This window comes from Phalacrocorax aristotelis, chromosome 3, assembly GCF_949628215.1.
Source record: "Phalacrocorax aristotelis chromosome 3, bGulAri2.1, whole genome shotgun sequence".
NCBI classification, from domain to species: domain Eukaryota; kingdom Metazoa; phylum Chordata; class Aves; order Suliformes; family Phalacrocoracidae; genus Phalacrocorax; species Phalacrocorax aristotelis.
In genome coordinates, this window is record NC_134278.1 from 81,611,035 (window position 1) to 81,625,231 (window position 14,197).

The 14,197-nt window shown below is 40.5% G+C and overlaps 1 protein-coding gene across 10 annotated transcripts in view; it reads right to left on the reverse strand.

The window, feature by feature from the left end:
- The window catches only part of USP34 (ubiquitin specific peptidase 34), a 139,929-nt gene extending 125,829 nt beyond the window's left edge, over positions 1 to 14,100 (reverse strand). For 7 of the 10 annotated variants that reach the window (XM_075088178.1, XM_075088183.1, XM_075088175.1 and 4 more), the window contains exon 1: positions 12,912 to 13,041. In XM_075088178.1, coding sequence (XP_074944279.1) covers positions 12,912 to 12,969 — 58 coding nt within the window. In that variant the 5' untranslated portion in view covers positions 12,970 to 13,041. Of the gene's footprint in view, positions 1 to 12,911; positions 13,042 to 13,942 lie in introns of those variants that run through there. The other 3 variants (XM_075088181.1, XM_075088176.1, XM_075088182.1) reach the window with 2 other exon arrangements.
- Positions 14,101 to 14,197: the final 97 nt, after the last annotated feature.

The window sequence follows — 14,197 nt, forward strand, 5'->3', positions numbered from 1 at the left end:
TTTTATTATAAAGAATTCATGGCTGCCTTAGATTTATTCACCAGAGTTCTTCCAGACCTTTACAAAGCCACCGTTGACAAGTATCTAAAAGGACAGTGTCGACTTGAAGTTCAGTGCTGATAGTTTAACTGTCCAAGCTTTTCTTCAACTTTTCAGTGAAAGAAGTCTCCTCTCCATAAAACAAAAGTGCCCAGAATACTGACTAGCTCCACACAACTAACAAGTGCTTACACACTATTGTAGACTATCAAAAAAAGCAAGTTAATTCTTCAGTATTAGAAACATTGTTCAAATGCCAAGCTAATATAGGAAAAAAATCAGGTCTGTCACCCACTGTAGTAATAAAATTCTATAATCATACGGTTAAGATGCTTCTGAGTGCCCTTATGATCTCTTTATGATACTGAATTGTCAATGCTCACCCTCCTCATACTACTATCACAGCATTAGATCACTAAACCCACTTCCATCCCATAACACACCTGAATTAATTTTAAGTCTAAATTGAACTCTGAATTTTTTTATATTTTACAATGCTCCAACTTCAAAGGTTTCATAATCAAGAATTTGCAGGAAAGAAGTATACAGAGATTATAAATCAAATATTACAGAGACAACATAATAGCTTATAGGCAGGAATTAGTAACTCTTTTAAAGTCTCATTTCCTTAGAAAAACAGTGATCGAGTTACCAGCCTCTGTCAGACACTTAAACTTTCGAACATAAAAGCAATTTCAACAAATCTGACAAAGGTTTGCAAGTCTAAACAATACTGTCGTCTTATGAATGAAAACAGAGAAGCTACTCAAGAGTACAGAAAGAGCACTTGGAACTGGCTCCCCAAATATCCCTAGAATCAGTCATCTGCTGGTTATTCAGCACCTGCATAATTCGTCATAGCCACCAGGAGATCAGAAAGGCCTTAAGAGTTTTAATTCAGTATTACAGTGCATAGTATAGTTACACTGGAGTAGTGCAAGCCTTGGTATGTTCATCTGACAGCATTGGTGAGAAACAACTTCACGAGAACAGGGCAAATCAGGTGATCTTAGGTAATTGCTATCTTTATATTATCTCCCTGTTTTCCTGCAAAATCCACCAAGTTCTCTCTTTGATTCTCATTCTCTTCACTTCACAGATATTTCCCTTTCCATCCCATCTCCCTCATCTACTCCAAACACTTCCTTTCCTTCTACTATAATACGCTAAGGCAGTCTGGAGCAAAACAGCAGAAGCTAACTCTGAAAAGCTGTATAAAATTCAAGAATTGTTGCCTTTCAAAAGTGACACCATCCTAAAGTTTTCAGCATGCTAGGTCACACTTGTGTTGAGTTAAAATGCCCCCTTTACAATGGCCATAGATGTCTACCTAAGCCAACAATTGTCCTTATTAAGAGCATCTCATGATTTTCACCCCCCTGAAGAGAACGTGCCACAGCAACTGATTCCAAGGAGAACAATTCCACATGAAGTTATTTTAAATGCAGTCAAACCTCAATTATCAGCTGATAATTTACCCAGAACAACGCAGATGAATTATAATCTAAGTAAACTCTTAGATATTCCACCTCAAACACCAAACACAGCTGTGCTGCTTTGTTAGCCAGTTCAGGTCCAGAAAAAGCAATGCAGCTTTCAGACAAAGCAAAACCTAAGTTGTTATGCCGTGTAAACCCATGCTGTTCCCACACCATTTGCCACAGTTCAAAATTCACATATAACTGAATCCACACAGTACCATCTAGCAGTAGAAATTTCATCTGGACTAGATGGGAGTGTGAAATAACCAATTCAGGCTGGGTTATGCCAATGGCGGGAGGAGTAGCACTATCACACCCAGCGTGGAATGGCATGGATACAGAGAAGTGTAAGACTACTATAAAACATTTAAGGAGCAGAATGACCTTGCATCAGTTAAATACTGTGTAATGCAGGTATGGCTTTTTTGATCATACACTGGTATGAAATGATCTAAGATCAGCTTGTGGATGGCGTGGCTGTGCATGGAATCAAAAATAGGCCAACCTGCACATTGCTTTGGCTTTGCTGACCCAAGACCACCCACCAGGAGTCTCAGCATTGTCCTTTTCAACGCCCCAGCTTCTGAAAGGGCTCACTGATGCCAGCACCGCACAGCAGGAACGCACAAGGTCTGCTCAAGACTGGTGTGATATCCAGGCTGTTCCAGCAAGGTTTATCAGCTCTGGTTCAACATTAGTAGTGTCAGATGCAAGGTGTCTACGAAAAGATGTATTGTATCTTTGCACTGTGCTTCCTAGTGCTTCTGTTGGGATTTTCAGCAGCAAAGACATTGCAGTCCTCCCTCTCCAGGGAAAGGCAAGATGCACATTACTAAGAAAAAACCTATAAAGAAATTTCAAAGTATTTGTGCCATTTGTTGGAGTTAAAAAAAAAAAAAAAGAAAGTAGTAGTCTTATTTCAGAGTCCTATTTTAACTCAGTATTGTAAATTGTCTGACTCCAAGACATTACAATTCTGGGAAGACTGTGTTTTCATCTTTATATTATAGTTCCTCTGTTAATAAAAAAATCCAGCTTAATTTTAGTAGTATTTCCATAAAATGAAGTCTGCCTGACATCACCAAAACATATACTAGATGCAGAGAGTCAGACTGCTCATTGTAGCATTTTGACAATGGCCACTACAAGTTTCTAAAGGAATCAGTTCAGGACTGTACCAGCACTGGATAAAACCAGAATTTCCTAGCACATCACTAATAACTCCAAGTTAAATTTCAAAGCTAGGACTGACTCTGTTAATGTCAAACTACTGCTCACCTTCAGTTTAAAACAGAGCACTTACTTGCATTCTTTCCTTTTAATAACATACTAACTTCAAAAATCATTACTTGAGTGACTCAGGTTTTGAATGATTTTTCTTTAAATAGTCCAGCTCTGAACTTTTTAAAAATACTACTTTAAGGTGAGAACATAGAACTCAAAGTTTGTTCTACTTATAAAATAGTTTGATAAAGATTTAACTGCATGAACAAGGTTCCAAAAGCCAGAGAGGTTTTCTGTTAGTCTTAATTAAAAGTAGCAAGGAATGCAAAAATTAAAATATGTACTCCAGGAAGCATTCTATTTTCAAGAGAGAACTTTGCAAATTAGTTCAGCTATACTACTTGGCACACTATGAATCAGTTACAAAAAACAGCTTTTCCCCCACAACCAGGAAGAAAAGGCCAGAGCCCACGACTGAGCCACCACAGCCAGTAAGAAGCAACAGACTACCAGCAAATTTATAACAAGAACATCTAATGATCATGCTCCAGGTCATTTTAGGGACAAAAATCTATGAAAGGCAAATATGATAAATTTATTTCTTACAAAGTACATTTGAGCCTGCTTAAACAAGGAGGTAAGATAGATAAACGGGCAATGGGTCATTATACTAAATGGAACTTCAGGCCGTTCATTAAAAGCCCAAGAAGAGCTTGCTGAGCATTTGAGCTCCAAGGCATTACTTGTTTTCATCAACGCAGACACAACCCACCCTCATTCAAAAAGAGGAGAATAAAATATTGAGAAAGCATAGGCAGGCAGCAAAGTTGCACTCTCTCTCAACTTTCAAACATGTGCTCAAATTTTGCATTCACTTTTGCTAGATAACCTGTACTTAATAATTCACTGAAACACGCGCTGTCTTCAGTAACTTATTGGCTAATGCATAATTATATAAATTTTTTTTCTGAAAGCTAATAGACTGAAAGAAGAAAGAGATGGCCAAAGGCAATGTCTATGGTCTATACAAGTATCTCCAAGACTGCAGTTAAGTTTCATGACAAGCATCCCCACCAATCAGAAAACATACTTACAGATGTCATTTTGATATAAACAAATATTTTGCAAGTCACATATCAACAAGCACACACAGGTCAACATCTAACTCCGACTAAACACAATGTACAAAGCCAACTCACTTTGGGAATATTCAGACCAGCACTACTAAGACTTAGTGAGTTCCCAGGATAGTGATGAAAACTGATCTCAAATCTGATCAACTTGATCAGACTGTATCTACTTTAAATATTACATCAGCAGTTAAAACATCAAGACTGATGAGTTGAAATACTTTGTGGTAAAAGTTTAATTTCAAATATTACGAAAAAAGCTTGCGGAATAAAAACCAAACTAGTTCAACCATAAGTAAACTAGCAAGCGCGCATTCTGAACTGTGAAAAGTCAAAGACCAGCCAACGCAGCAAATTTACTGCATTGGCCATCCTCAAACCAAGTAAAACAACTTCTATTGAGCTTTGAGCTCACACTCCCCAGTGCTATCCTATACTAGTTCCAAGAAGGAAAAAAAAAGCTGTTCACACTCTGGTGTTAACTGATGACCACTAGCCTAGAATGTAATTCCACCACACACCTCCTATCTGAAACACCAGGTGACTGGAAAGGGTGGCATAAGCTGTACTATGTGAGCTTACAGACAGACCATTTCCCACATTCCCCAGTAGATTTTGAAATTCTGGCCCTTCTACAGTTTTTCTAGAGTTTTTCTCCCTTGCAAAAATGTCATTGTCTATTTCCAGCACTGTTCAAAGCCTCTGCAAGCAGAAAGAGCACAGAAGTGAAAGCACTGTCAGTTTTGTTGATACCCACATTGAAAACTTATCACTAGATTTGCAAAACACAAACTACCAGCAGAAGAGGACTCTGAAAAATACTACTTTTTCAGTTCAACCCCCACCAACACACTTAAAAAATAATTGAAACGAAACAATTGCAACAATTGAAAACAAAGGGGGTTGTATTGTAACTTACATCTAACTATTGAATTCTTCCTAATGTAACATATTAATAAACAGGCAACTGAACACTTCCTGAAAATGAAACTAAGCTCCCATTAAAAATTATCAAATCCCCCCAAAACAGGTTCAGAAGCACAGTAGAGGGATAAAGACACTGAATGTTGCACAACACAGCATAAAGCACACACACACTAACACCACACAATTTGTATGGTTCTTGTACTCATGATTTCTTACAGAGGAACATGTAAGAGGCTAACAGACTACCATCTCAGGAAAAAACTCCAGTTGCAGCTTAAAAAGCAGGACTTCTACTCTTGTGAGCGTAGAGGAAAAACTTCACATTTTGAGGGTGCTAGTTTTACACAAAATAAGAAATTAAGTGGTGCACTTCTATAGCTGCAAGAAGAAAACAACCAAAAGAACCAAAACAGAACACCCAACTTTTTCAAGGCTTGCAGAAAGCTCTAGTGCTTCAGTTGTTCTTCGTGAACCTCACAAAAAAGCAACCACAAGGAATCATCCTTGCCTGCTCATTCGCACAGCAGGTATGGAAGTAACACATTCTCATCTATTAAAGAATCTATACAGTACTTGAGAGGTGTATATAGTAAACCTTTTGACTAACGTTTAAGACCACAGAGCCATGTTTGCTTTAGTTTTCATCCTAAACTTTCCCTGTTACTGTACACAATTACATAGATTAAAAACTCTCAAGTGGAAATCAATCAATAAAATGGTACAAAGAATTAGAGGCTTCTTCAGTCTAGTGCGAAGAGAGGCAAGAAAAGCTTTGCTACTCGCTTCCTAGACAGGAACTGATGATGTGTACAGACGCTGGTCTAGAAGTCATGCCTCAGTATTTTTGAAGTCTTTTGAAGTCTTATTTACAGACCTTCTACACATTAGCTAAAAGAAGTCAACACTCAATGGCGCTGTTTTCTACAAGGACTTTTTCTGGCAAGTTTCAACTTCTTCAACCAGTTGCTTCCTCCCGGAGGAGTTCTGTACATACACATAGAAGTATGTATAGATAAACAGGGAAATTATTTCCTCTTCTAATATCTGAAAAGAGCTGAAATGTACTTGCACCGAATTTCCTCAAGAAGTTCACCTTTCACCATGCAAGCCAGATCTGGAAAATCCCAAAAGTAAAACTTGGCAAAACTACACAGAAGCTGGGTATTTTAACTAAGTGTTAACAAAACCAGAGAGATCCTCACAGTTATACGTCCATGTTTAACATTCAGATTGCAAATCATTTCCCACACAAGGAAAGGAAGAAAGTAAAAAGAATGGCTTCTCACCTCTTCAGACTAGATTCTAGAAACTGTCCGTTTGCTACACAAAATGAAAAAAATTACCACAACATATGCTTAAACAACAGAAATAAAATGGCCACAACTATGTAATTGCAGCATGCTATTAGTATAAGCAGCATTCAGTAGTCACGACAACTACTTGCTCCTGAAGAAAAAATTATTTTTCAGGTTGTCCCAGCATCAAAACAACTATAAACACATAGCTTAGCCTGCAAAAATCCTTACTTATTAGCTACCTGAGCTGGTAAAACTAACAGATGAGCTACATTTTAAAATTAAATTTAAAAAAAAGGTTAAGTACATCATAAATGTTATTCTATACAGAGACTCTTTTCCTCCCTCACTAAGAAACTCTCTTACGTACAGTGAGAGGCTTAACAGGACTTGTTGGAAGCACAAAGGCACCAAGGTAGCATTACCATCATCCACAGGCAACTTCTGACTACATTTTTCATATTCTCTGAATCAGACCTGAAGTCATCAAGAGAATACAGGCAAGTGGGGGGAAAAAAAATGTATTATGGAAGCCTGTTAAAGGAAACAGAGTAATATGAAGACACGGAACTATACATAAAGCAACACTGAAGAATTAAGCATGGTAGAGAATAGAGCGAAGAGCAGAAAGAGCATGAGTAAGCAGAACGGAAACTGAGAAATGGAAAAAAAAAATCACAAGCACAGAAAAATAACAACTCTGAAAGCTAACAGAAGAGTTGCAAAGATGAGTTGCAGGACAGAGTATGAGCTAGTATTTAGACAAAACTAAATACTCAAAGAAGAAAATACAAGAAATAATAGGAACCAAGTAGTAAACACTACTTTCTCCTTCCAATCTCTACAACACCAAATTGCAGACTGCTCATCACTTGTCCGTGGAATGTGATTCCAGGAAGAAAGATCTGCTTTTCTGACTCAGTGTTCCTTGAACACCGGAAGACAGAAGCAAACTGCAGTGACACTGCAAAATCAAAGTAGCAAAGAATTAAAAGCCACAAAGCAAAAAGTCTGTATTAACAATGAAGAAATATATTTTACTGTTTAACATGGAAGAATAAGAAGCAAAAAAAATTCCACAGATTAAAAAAGAGGGCGCCTCATAATCCCCTGAAGCCATGCAAGTCCATCCATGCAACACAAAACCCGCTGGTCCTCCCAAAAGCCAAGGCATCACCTCCAAGTCAGGCAGAGGGAAACAGGGCCAGCGTCTGCTCTCCAAGGTACTGCCCCTTCAACCACAGCTCGAATTTCTAGCCCAAGCATCCTCTTACTGACAATGCTCCATTACACTCCCCATCACCTGAGCATCTAAGGACAGTTAGAACAGCTAGTCTCTCCCAAGAACTGACACTGACAACATCCAGGACAGCCTAAAACACACCAGCTTGGACACGTCTCAGGAGTTGCTTGGGACTTCCATAACCTCAAAACTGTCCTTACAGAGAGGAAAAGCCACACAGCACCAGAAGGTATAAAAAAACAAAAAAAAAAAATCACTTATCAGTATGAGATGACTTCAAGTTCTACACTAGTCAAATATCTTTTTAAAAAATGAAATAAAGGGATATTTTACTTCTTCCTGGATTTTCCTTGAAGTTATTCACATAACTCAGCAGAAATGTAACTGTGGAGTCTGTGCAGGCCCCTTACTAGGAAGGCCAAGAGCATCTGCAGTATAAAATCTGAGAATCTCTACTATAAATAAAGGAATTTCTTTAATATTACATGTGGTAACTAATGTAAGGATGCCAGCTTCCATGGCTTTCTTCAGCTTTAATGACATAGTAACAAGTAGTTATCCAACATAAAATTTCCCTATATACAAAGAGAAAGATCTCAGTAAATACATATCAACAGTTCATAACTCACAACAATACCCAGCAGAATGGGATTTACGTTAACTAATCTTCAGCATCAGTGATCAAGTGGCTTGAGCAACGAGAAAGAACCAGTCTTCAGCAGCCTGAACAGGAAAAGTTTCAGGACAAAATAATTTCTGATCACATCAAATAACATGAACCAAAATCATTGTACAGAACAAAAGCTGAAATACCTTTCTAAAAATAGAAGCCTTTTACTATTAAAGTCAGAGTTTTTCCTTCAACTGCTTTACAGTTACAAACAACAAGTTAAAACTACTTTTTCTTAGCATCACCTTCCCTTTTGCTTTAGGAAGTTCACAATTAGAAAGGATACAAGTTCCTCCTCCCATTTTTTTTCCCTCTGGTTACTCTGATTCACTTGGAGCACTTCACCACAGACCCTGATAACTGCAATTTGGCAATAAAGGAAAAGTTATTTCCATTTTCCTTTAAGTCTAGCTGCTCATCCCTTTAAAATGGGCCAAATACAAAACTAAACATGAAACATCACTGAATTTAAATTTTAGAAACAATTGAGCTTCTCCTCAACAAGAGACAGTAAAGACTTAGGTTAGTGTAATAAAGTTGGGCAGTTACCCAAATAACTCCTCCACAGAGGATTCTGAACACAGAAATATCATACAATCAGAATGAAAACATGAATCTTCAAGAAAAAGGCCAAAACCACTCCCTTAAACCAAGCCATGCAACAGAGACAACTGTTTTACAGCTTTGCAGAAGAGGAATAGTCAAAATAGTCTGCACAAAACACTAGGGGTAGTCAAATAATCAATACTGAAGCACAGGCAACCACTGAACAAGGGACCACAGCTCTTGTAGACCAAGTGATGTTAATTAAGCAATATTTGTAATCATCTCATTATAACACATACTCAATACCTAAAATAATACATGAATATTCACAGCATAAAATATTCATCCTCTCCAGATCCCAAAAAGCAAACTGAACACTGCCGTGTTTTGTAATACTTCGATTTCTTATCTACCTCACAGGAAACACAGCCTCAACTCAGCCTCCAAGTCTAGTCTTTGTACTTCCTAAATGCCAGAATTACATGACAAGAAGTCAAGTCAAGCATCTTCAGCATCCAAATTCAGGGCTATACTGGAGCTATACAAGTTGTAAAACATTCCAGTAGCTCAAGTGTTTTATGGACCTGATCATATTGGGAGCAGTTCCACAGGCCAGCTGACAGTGGTAACAGACAGAAAACTACAAAATTAGTTTACTTCCATCTCTTTGTGCTTGAATAAATTGTGTGGCTGGGGTTTTTTTAAATTATTTTCATTTTACTAAAGGTTTAAGTGAAAATATAACAAGAAAAATGGACTGCAAGCTTGTGTAGTAGAGTAACATCTAACAGCCTCTATTCATCAATGTGAACTGACTTCATAAAGTTTCAGAGCTGCCAGGGAAAAAAAAATTAGACTAAAGAGGCAATCATTGAAGAAAACGAAGCAGAATGCTGGGAAGAAAAACTTGGTTCCCAGAAACCAAAAACTGGGAATAACCTAGGCTTACCAAAGTTACCTAAACCCACCACCGCTGCTGTATAATAAAACCTATTTTTCCATGCTGTAAATTTTTTTCCTCTTACTTTTATAAAAACCAAACCAAACAAAAAGAACAACCCAAATCTAAACCAAAACCATCTACGGAGTTTTAAGTCAACACACATCACCACCAGCTTGCAGTCCCAAAGGGAAGCCTCTTAGGCAGCCAAGGCCAGTCAGGCTCTCGGGGACATGCCACAGCCAGGACTACAAGCACAGCTGGCTCAGGACCAGTCTGAGAGCCAGATTTCCACTAAAAGCTGAGAAGAGGCATTCCCAGGCACACCATGACAGTCTTACACCCAACAAACACTTACTACGGAGCATCACATACACAAGCTTCACTTGAAAGTGTAGAGTAAGTGTCCTGTGATAGCATGGCTCCATAGGTAGCCAGAAACTATTACTGTGGCTTCAGTTATGACACAACCACCTGCAAAACCATGGTGTAAAAGACTTGAGATAGAAAAACCTGTGTTCTCTGGCTTATTTTAGGTTTAAGACTATCTGGATATCTGTGTAGCACCTAGCAAAACAGACCTATCCTGACCAGCACAGTAATGTAAATATTACTAAAGAACAAATGAAACTCAATATAATCCCTGCTAGACTGACAAGAACTGGCATCCAAGGAAGCCGAGGAATGTACAATGTGTTGATATCAGGGTTCATTTTGGGATACAGAATGCTGTAAATTAACATAAAAGCATATAACATCCTCCACACATTTTTCCTATAGAAAGCGTATACATTTAAATGAGCCCAAATAATTAACACCATGATAATCTTTCTTAGGTCCTTTGTAAATAAGTGCTCTTATCTTAAAAAGTAAGCAGTTGTGTCTTCCTTTTTTTATTCTTCCTATTTAAGGCTACTAAAAACATTTTTGTGGAAGATTCATTCAGAAATCAGACTTTACTCCTTTTAAACCCCTGCCTGGGAAAGCACAAGGGATGTTAACGTACCTACAGCACTCAGCAAGAAATTAGGCTGTTTATTCTGAGTGAATAAAAAAGCTGCTTTAAAGCCTGGGCATTTCATAGAGGAATTTGTGTTTTACTGAGTTCCTGGACCAAATCATAGCTTGAAACTACTATTGCTGCTACTTCTCAGGAAATAACTTCAAGATCAGGGAATTTACTGGGTTTCATACTTAGAACAAATGGTGAAAACAAAGATGATGCGGGGGGGGTGGGGGGGGGGGGTGGGGGGGGGGGCGGGGGACACGACATGACACCAAACCAACATTACTGCTTTTGTCCATAAAACATTGCCTGCTTCACATGCTTAAACACAGCAATGAAGCTTTGTGCTGTATATATATATATATGCATACCTACAGACCTTTGGCCGAAAAGAGTTTTTTCAGCCTACAGGTTTCCAGTTCCACTAGACCTCCGATGGCCTGTATGAGTGCCACAGAAGCAGGCCCATTGACCACCTGTTACAAAATCAGGCCTAAGGACCCAGAGTCTCGCAATGAGCTATAGCAAGACATAACCCTGGGCCCGCACAAAGGTCATGGCTAAACAAAAGCTCCAGCTCTCCACATCGCTCTCAGTTGTGGATTAATATTGTAGCAGTTTACGGTAGGACTAATACACTTATTATAAAAATATGCCTGGCTGTTTACAGAATTGCTAAACACCATCCTTCTGTCATCCATAAATTGGTAACAACTTCTGAAGAAAACCAGACCTTCCCACCTGTTCTCAAAACAATACATGAAGAGCTGTTAGTCAATTCACTTTCTAAGTGACCTGTCACACAACTGATACCAAATAATTGTTTTGTAAACATTAGGGTAAACAAAGACAAAGGGCAGTATGTGTTCCCTGTAAAAATGTTTAGTTTAGCAAGAAATTTCCATACCGAACTCGATTATGTTTCCTGGACCTCTTTCAAATCACTGTTTCAGTAGTTTCAGTGAAGAGGCAATCCCAAATGCTCAGCGGGCAGAAAAGGAAACTGCTGGCAGTCTCTGGCTCACACATTTTGGGCATGACCTCATTCTTTACTACTGCTTTTCATTTTTGCTGCAGTGTTTTAAAACCAAGACTTGACATGACTTTTGTATGTTACCTTTAATAATCGCTTAAGAAATGCAAAGAACACAACTTGAAGTTTTAGAAGAAACTACACCTCCCTTACAACTCACGCTCATACAGCGAGAAGGTAGGCAGCACACACAATGCACCATCATATATGCTTTCATATCCAAATGCACACAAAAAATAGTTTAACTTAAAGTATGCTTGTTTCTCTGAATGGAAGGCCAAACCTAATGTTACCTGACCAGCATTTCTAGATGTTAACTATATAGCATCAGTAGTGCATAATTTCCCTAATAAATTTGACTTAAAAAGCCAAATTTCCTCTGCATAAATTGCAGGTTTATATCTTAAATTACACTGAACCATTAAATTATCCATAGCCTATCTATATATTTTTTTAAAAATTGTTAAGACATTGCTTTACCTGTAAGGGAATATCTAGCTGCCTAACTCCCAATGACCTTAAAATGGTTCTAAAAATTCATATTGGAATTTCAAAGATTTCTTGAAATATCAAATTTAACATTATGACTTTTTTCTATTTGATCATACCAATCTTGACCAAGTTTAAATAATGATTATCAATATAAAAACCAAGCAAAGTTATCTCTTCCAAAAAACAGTTGTCATCAGTATACCATTGATACTTTATAGTCTTATTTTGAACCTACTGTTTAAGTAAGCATTCAGTCTATAAGACCAACATATTCCCCACCTAACCAGCTGAGACAGATAAGATATGCATGCTTAATTAAGTAAACATCACAACGATTGTTCAAAACAAGGTATTGGAATTACAAGCTTAACCAAACTTGGCAAACAATTTTAACAACTCAACAGTTCCCTGATGTTAACCTTTTAATCTGATTTATTCCAGCCTCCAGGCGCTCCTGAAAGTTAGTTTTACACATACTATTTTACTTTTCAAGTAAAACACCAGCCATAACTGAATATCGTATTTTCTTCAGCAAGAAAGAGGCCAACATTCAGCTACCACAGTATCTACTCATATATCTTAGGAAAGAACAAACACCACATGCAATGGGGCCTCACAAGATTTAAGAAAAAGCAAACTCTACCCAACTCCTGCTCTAGGAACCATTCTGTGCTTCACTTTACTGGAAGACAATTCTCCTCTAAGCAGGCCACAGTGTGCAACCAGGAAAAATGTTGAAGATTTGAGATAGCCGAACTTCCCACTGATCACAAACTTAAGCTGATAAGTTTGTTAATTTCCTCAGCATCTCTACAAATCATGCTTTTTAGTCTTTGTTCACGAAGCAGTGCACAGAAAGAAGCCTATGAGAAGCTGGGAAGGTACCTTGCCTGCCACGGAGAACCAAGAGCAGGTTCCAAGGGATACGTGAGGCCTGCTCCATAGGGGTAAAGGGGATTTCGTGCCCAAAATGCAACAGGGTTTCAACCGTGCTGGGAGGAATACCTGCTGTATTAACCCTCCGACCCTCCCGGCTGTTTAGGTAACACCTGTAAAGAGGAAACTTCGGAAGGAAGGAAGAGACCACCGCCGAAGCCAAACACCCCTCTCTTTCCCACGCCACACTACCCGGGCCCTCGCAAAGCCGAGCCAGGCTCCTTTCGGCGCCGGTTCCCTCACGGCCAAGCAGTCGCCTCGGAAATATAGGTACCCGAAAACCACCTCCTCCGCGTCCCTTCACCCCCACCGCAACACCGCACCGCGGACAGGCGAGGGGGAGGGGGGAGGCAGGATCACTCAGAGCCGCCTTGTCTGCTGCTTAAAAAGGGACCCAGCCCAGGCCCGGCCTCCAGCTGCTCAGCAGCCACCGGAGCAGCTCCTAGGCACCTCCTCAGCCGAGCGAGGAGCCAGCTAGGCCCCGCTGCGGCTTTCCCGGGGATGCAGGGCGAGGAGAGGGCTCTTCAGGCCGGCAGCAGGGTCACGTCCCCGCCCGGCTCCACACGCAGACACCCGGGGGGCAGGCGGGAAAGGGGGGAAGAGAAGGGGAAGGGGGGGGGAGCTCTGCGGAAGGCCCGGCGGGGACAGCCCCTCGGCGCACCCTCCCCAGGCCGCAAATCGCCTGGCCCCGGTATGGAAAGGAGGGAAGGGGAGGAAGAAGGCGCAGAGCAGGGTTTCCCTCTATGGCCACACCGCAGAGAGGAGAGAGGTAACCCCGCGCCCAGGAGGCCCGAGCCAGGCGGCGAGCGGGGAAAGGCAAGGGGTGGGTGGATGGGATGGGAAGGCGGGGGGTGGGGAGGCTGAGAAAGGATATGAAGCGGGGCTATAACCCAGCCCGTGTAGAGGAGGATACGTGGGGTCCCGGCCCGGGGCGAGGAGTGTTGGGGGGGAGGGTAGCGGGGGAGGGCGGCCGCACTTACTCTCATTTAACACCTCCAGCAGCTCGGCGCAGCTCTCACACATTGTTCATTAACAGCAGCAGCCGCCGCCGCCGCCTCCTCCCGACCATTGATTGATCCACTCGGTGCTGCTGATTGATGATTGATGGGGGCCGGGGCGGGGGTCAGCCGGGGGGGGAGGGGAAGGAGGGGGCGGGAAGGAATAGGAAGAGAAGGGGGGGGAGAGGCAGGGGCCGGTCTGGGATCCGGGGGAGGGGGGATGGGGCGGCTGATCAA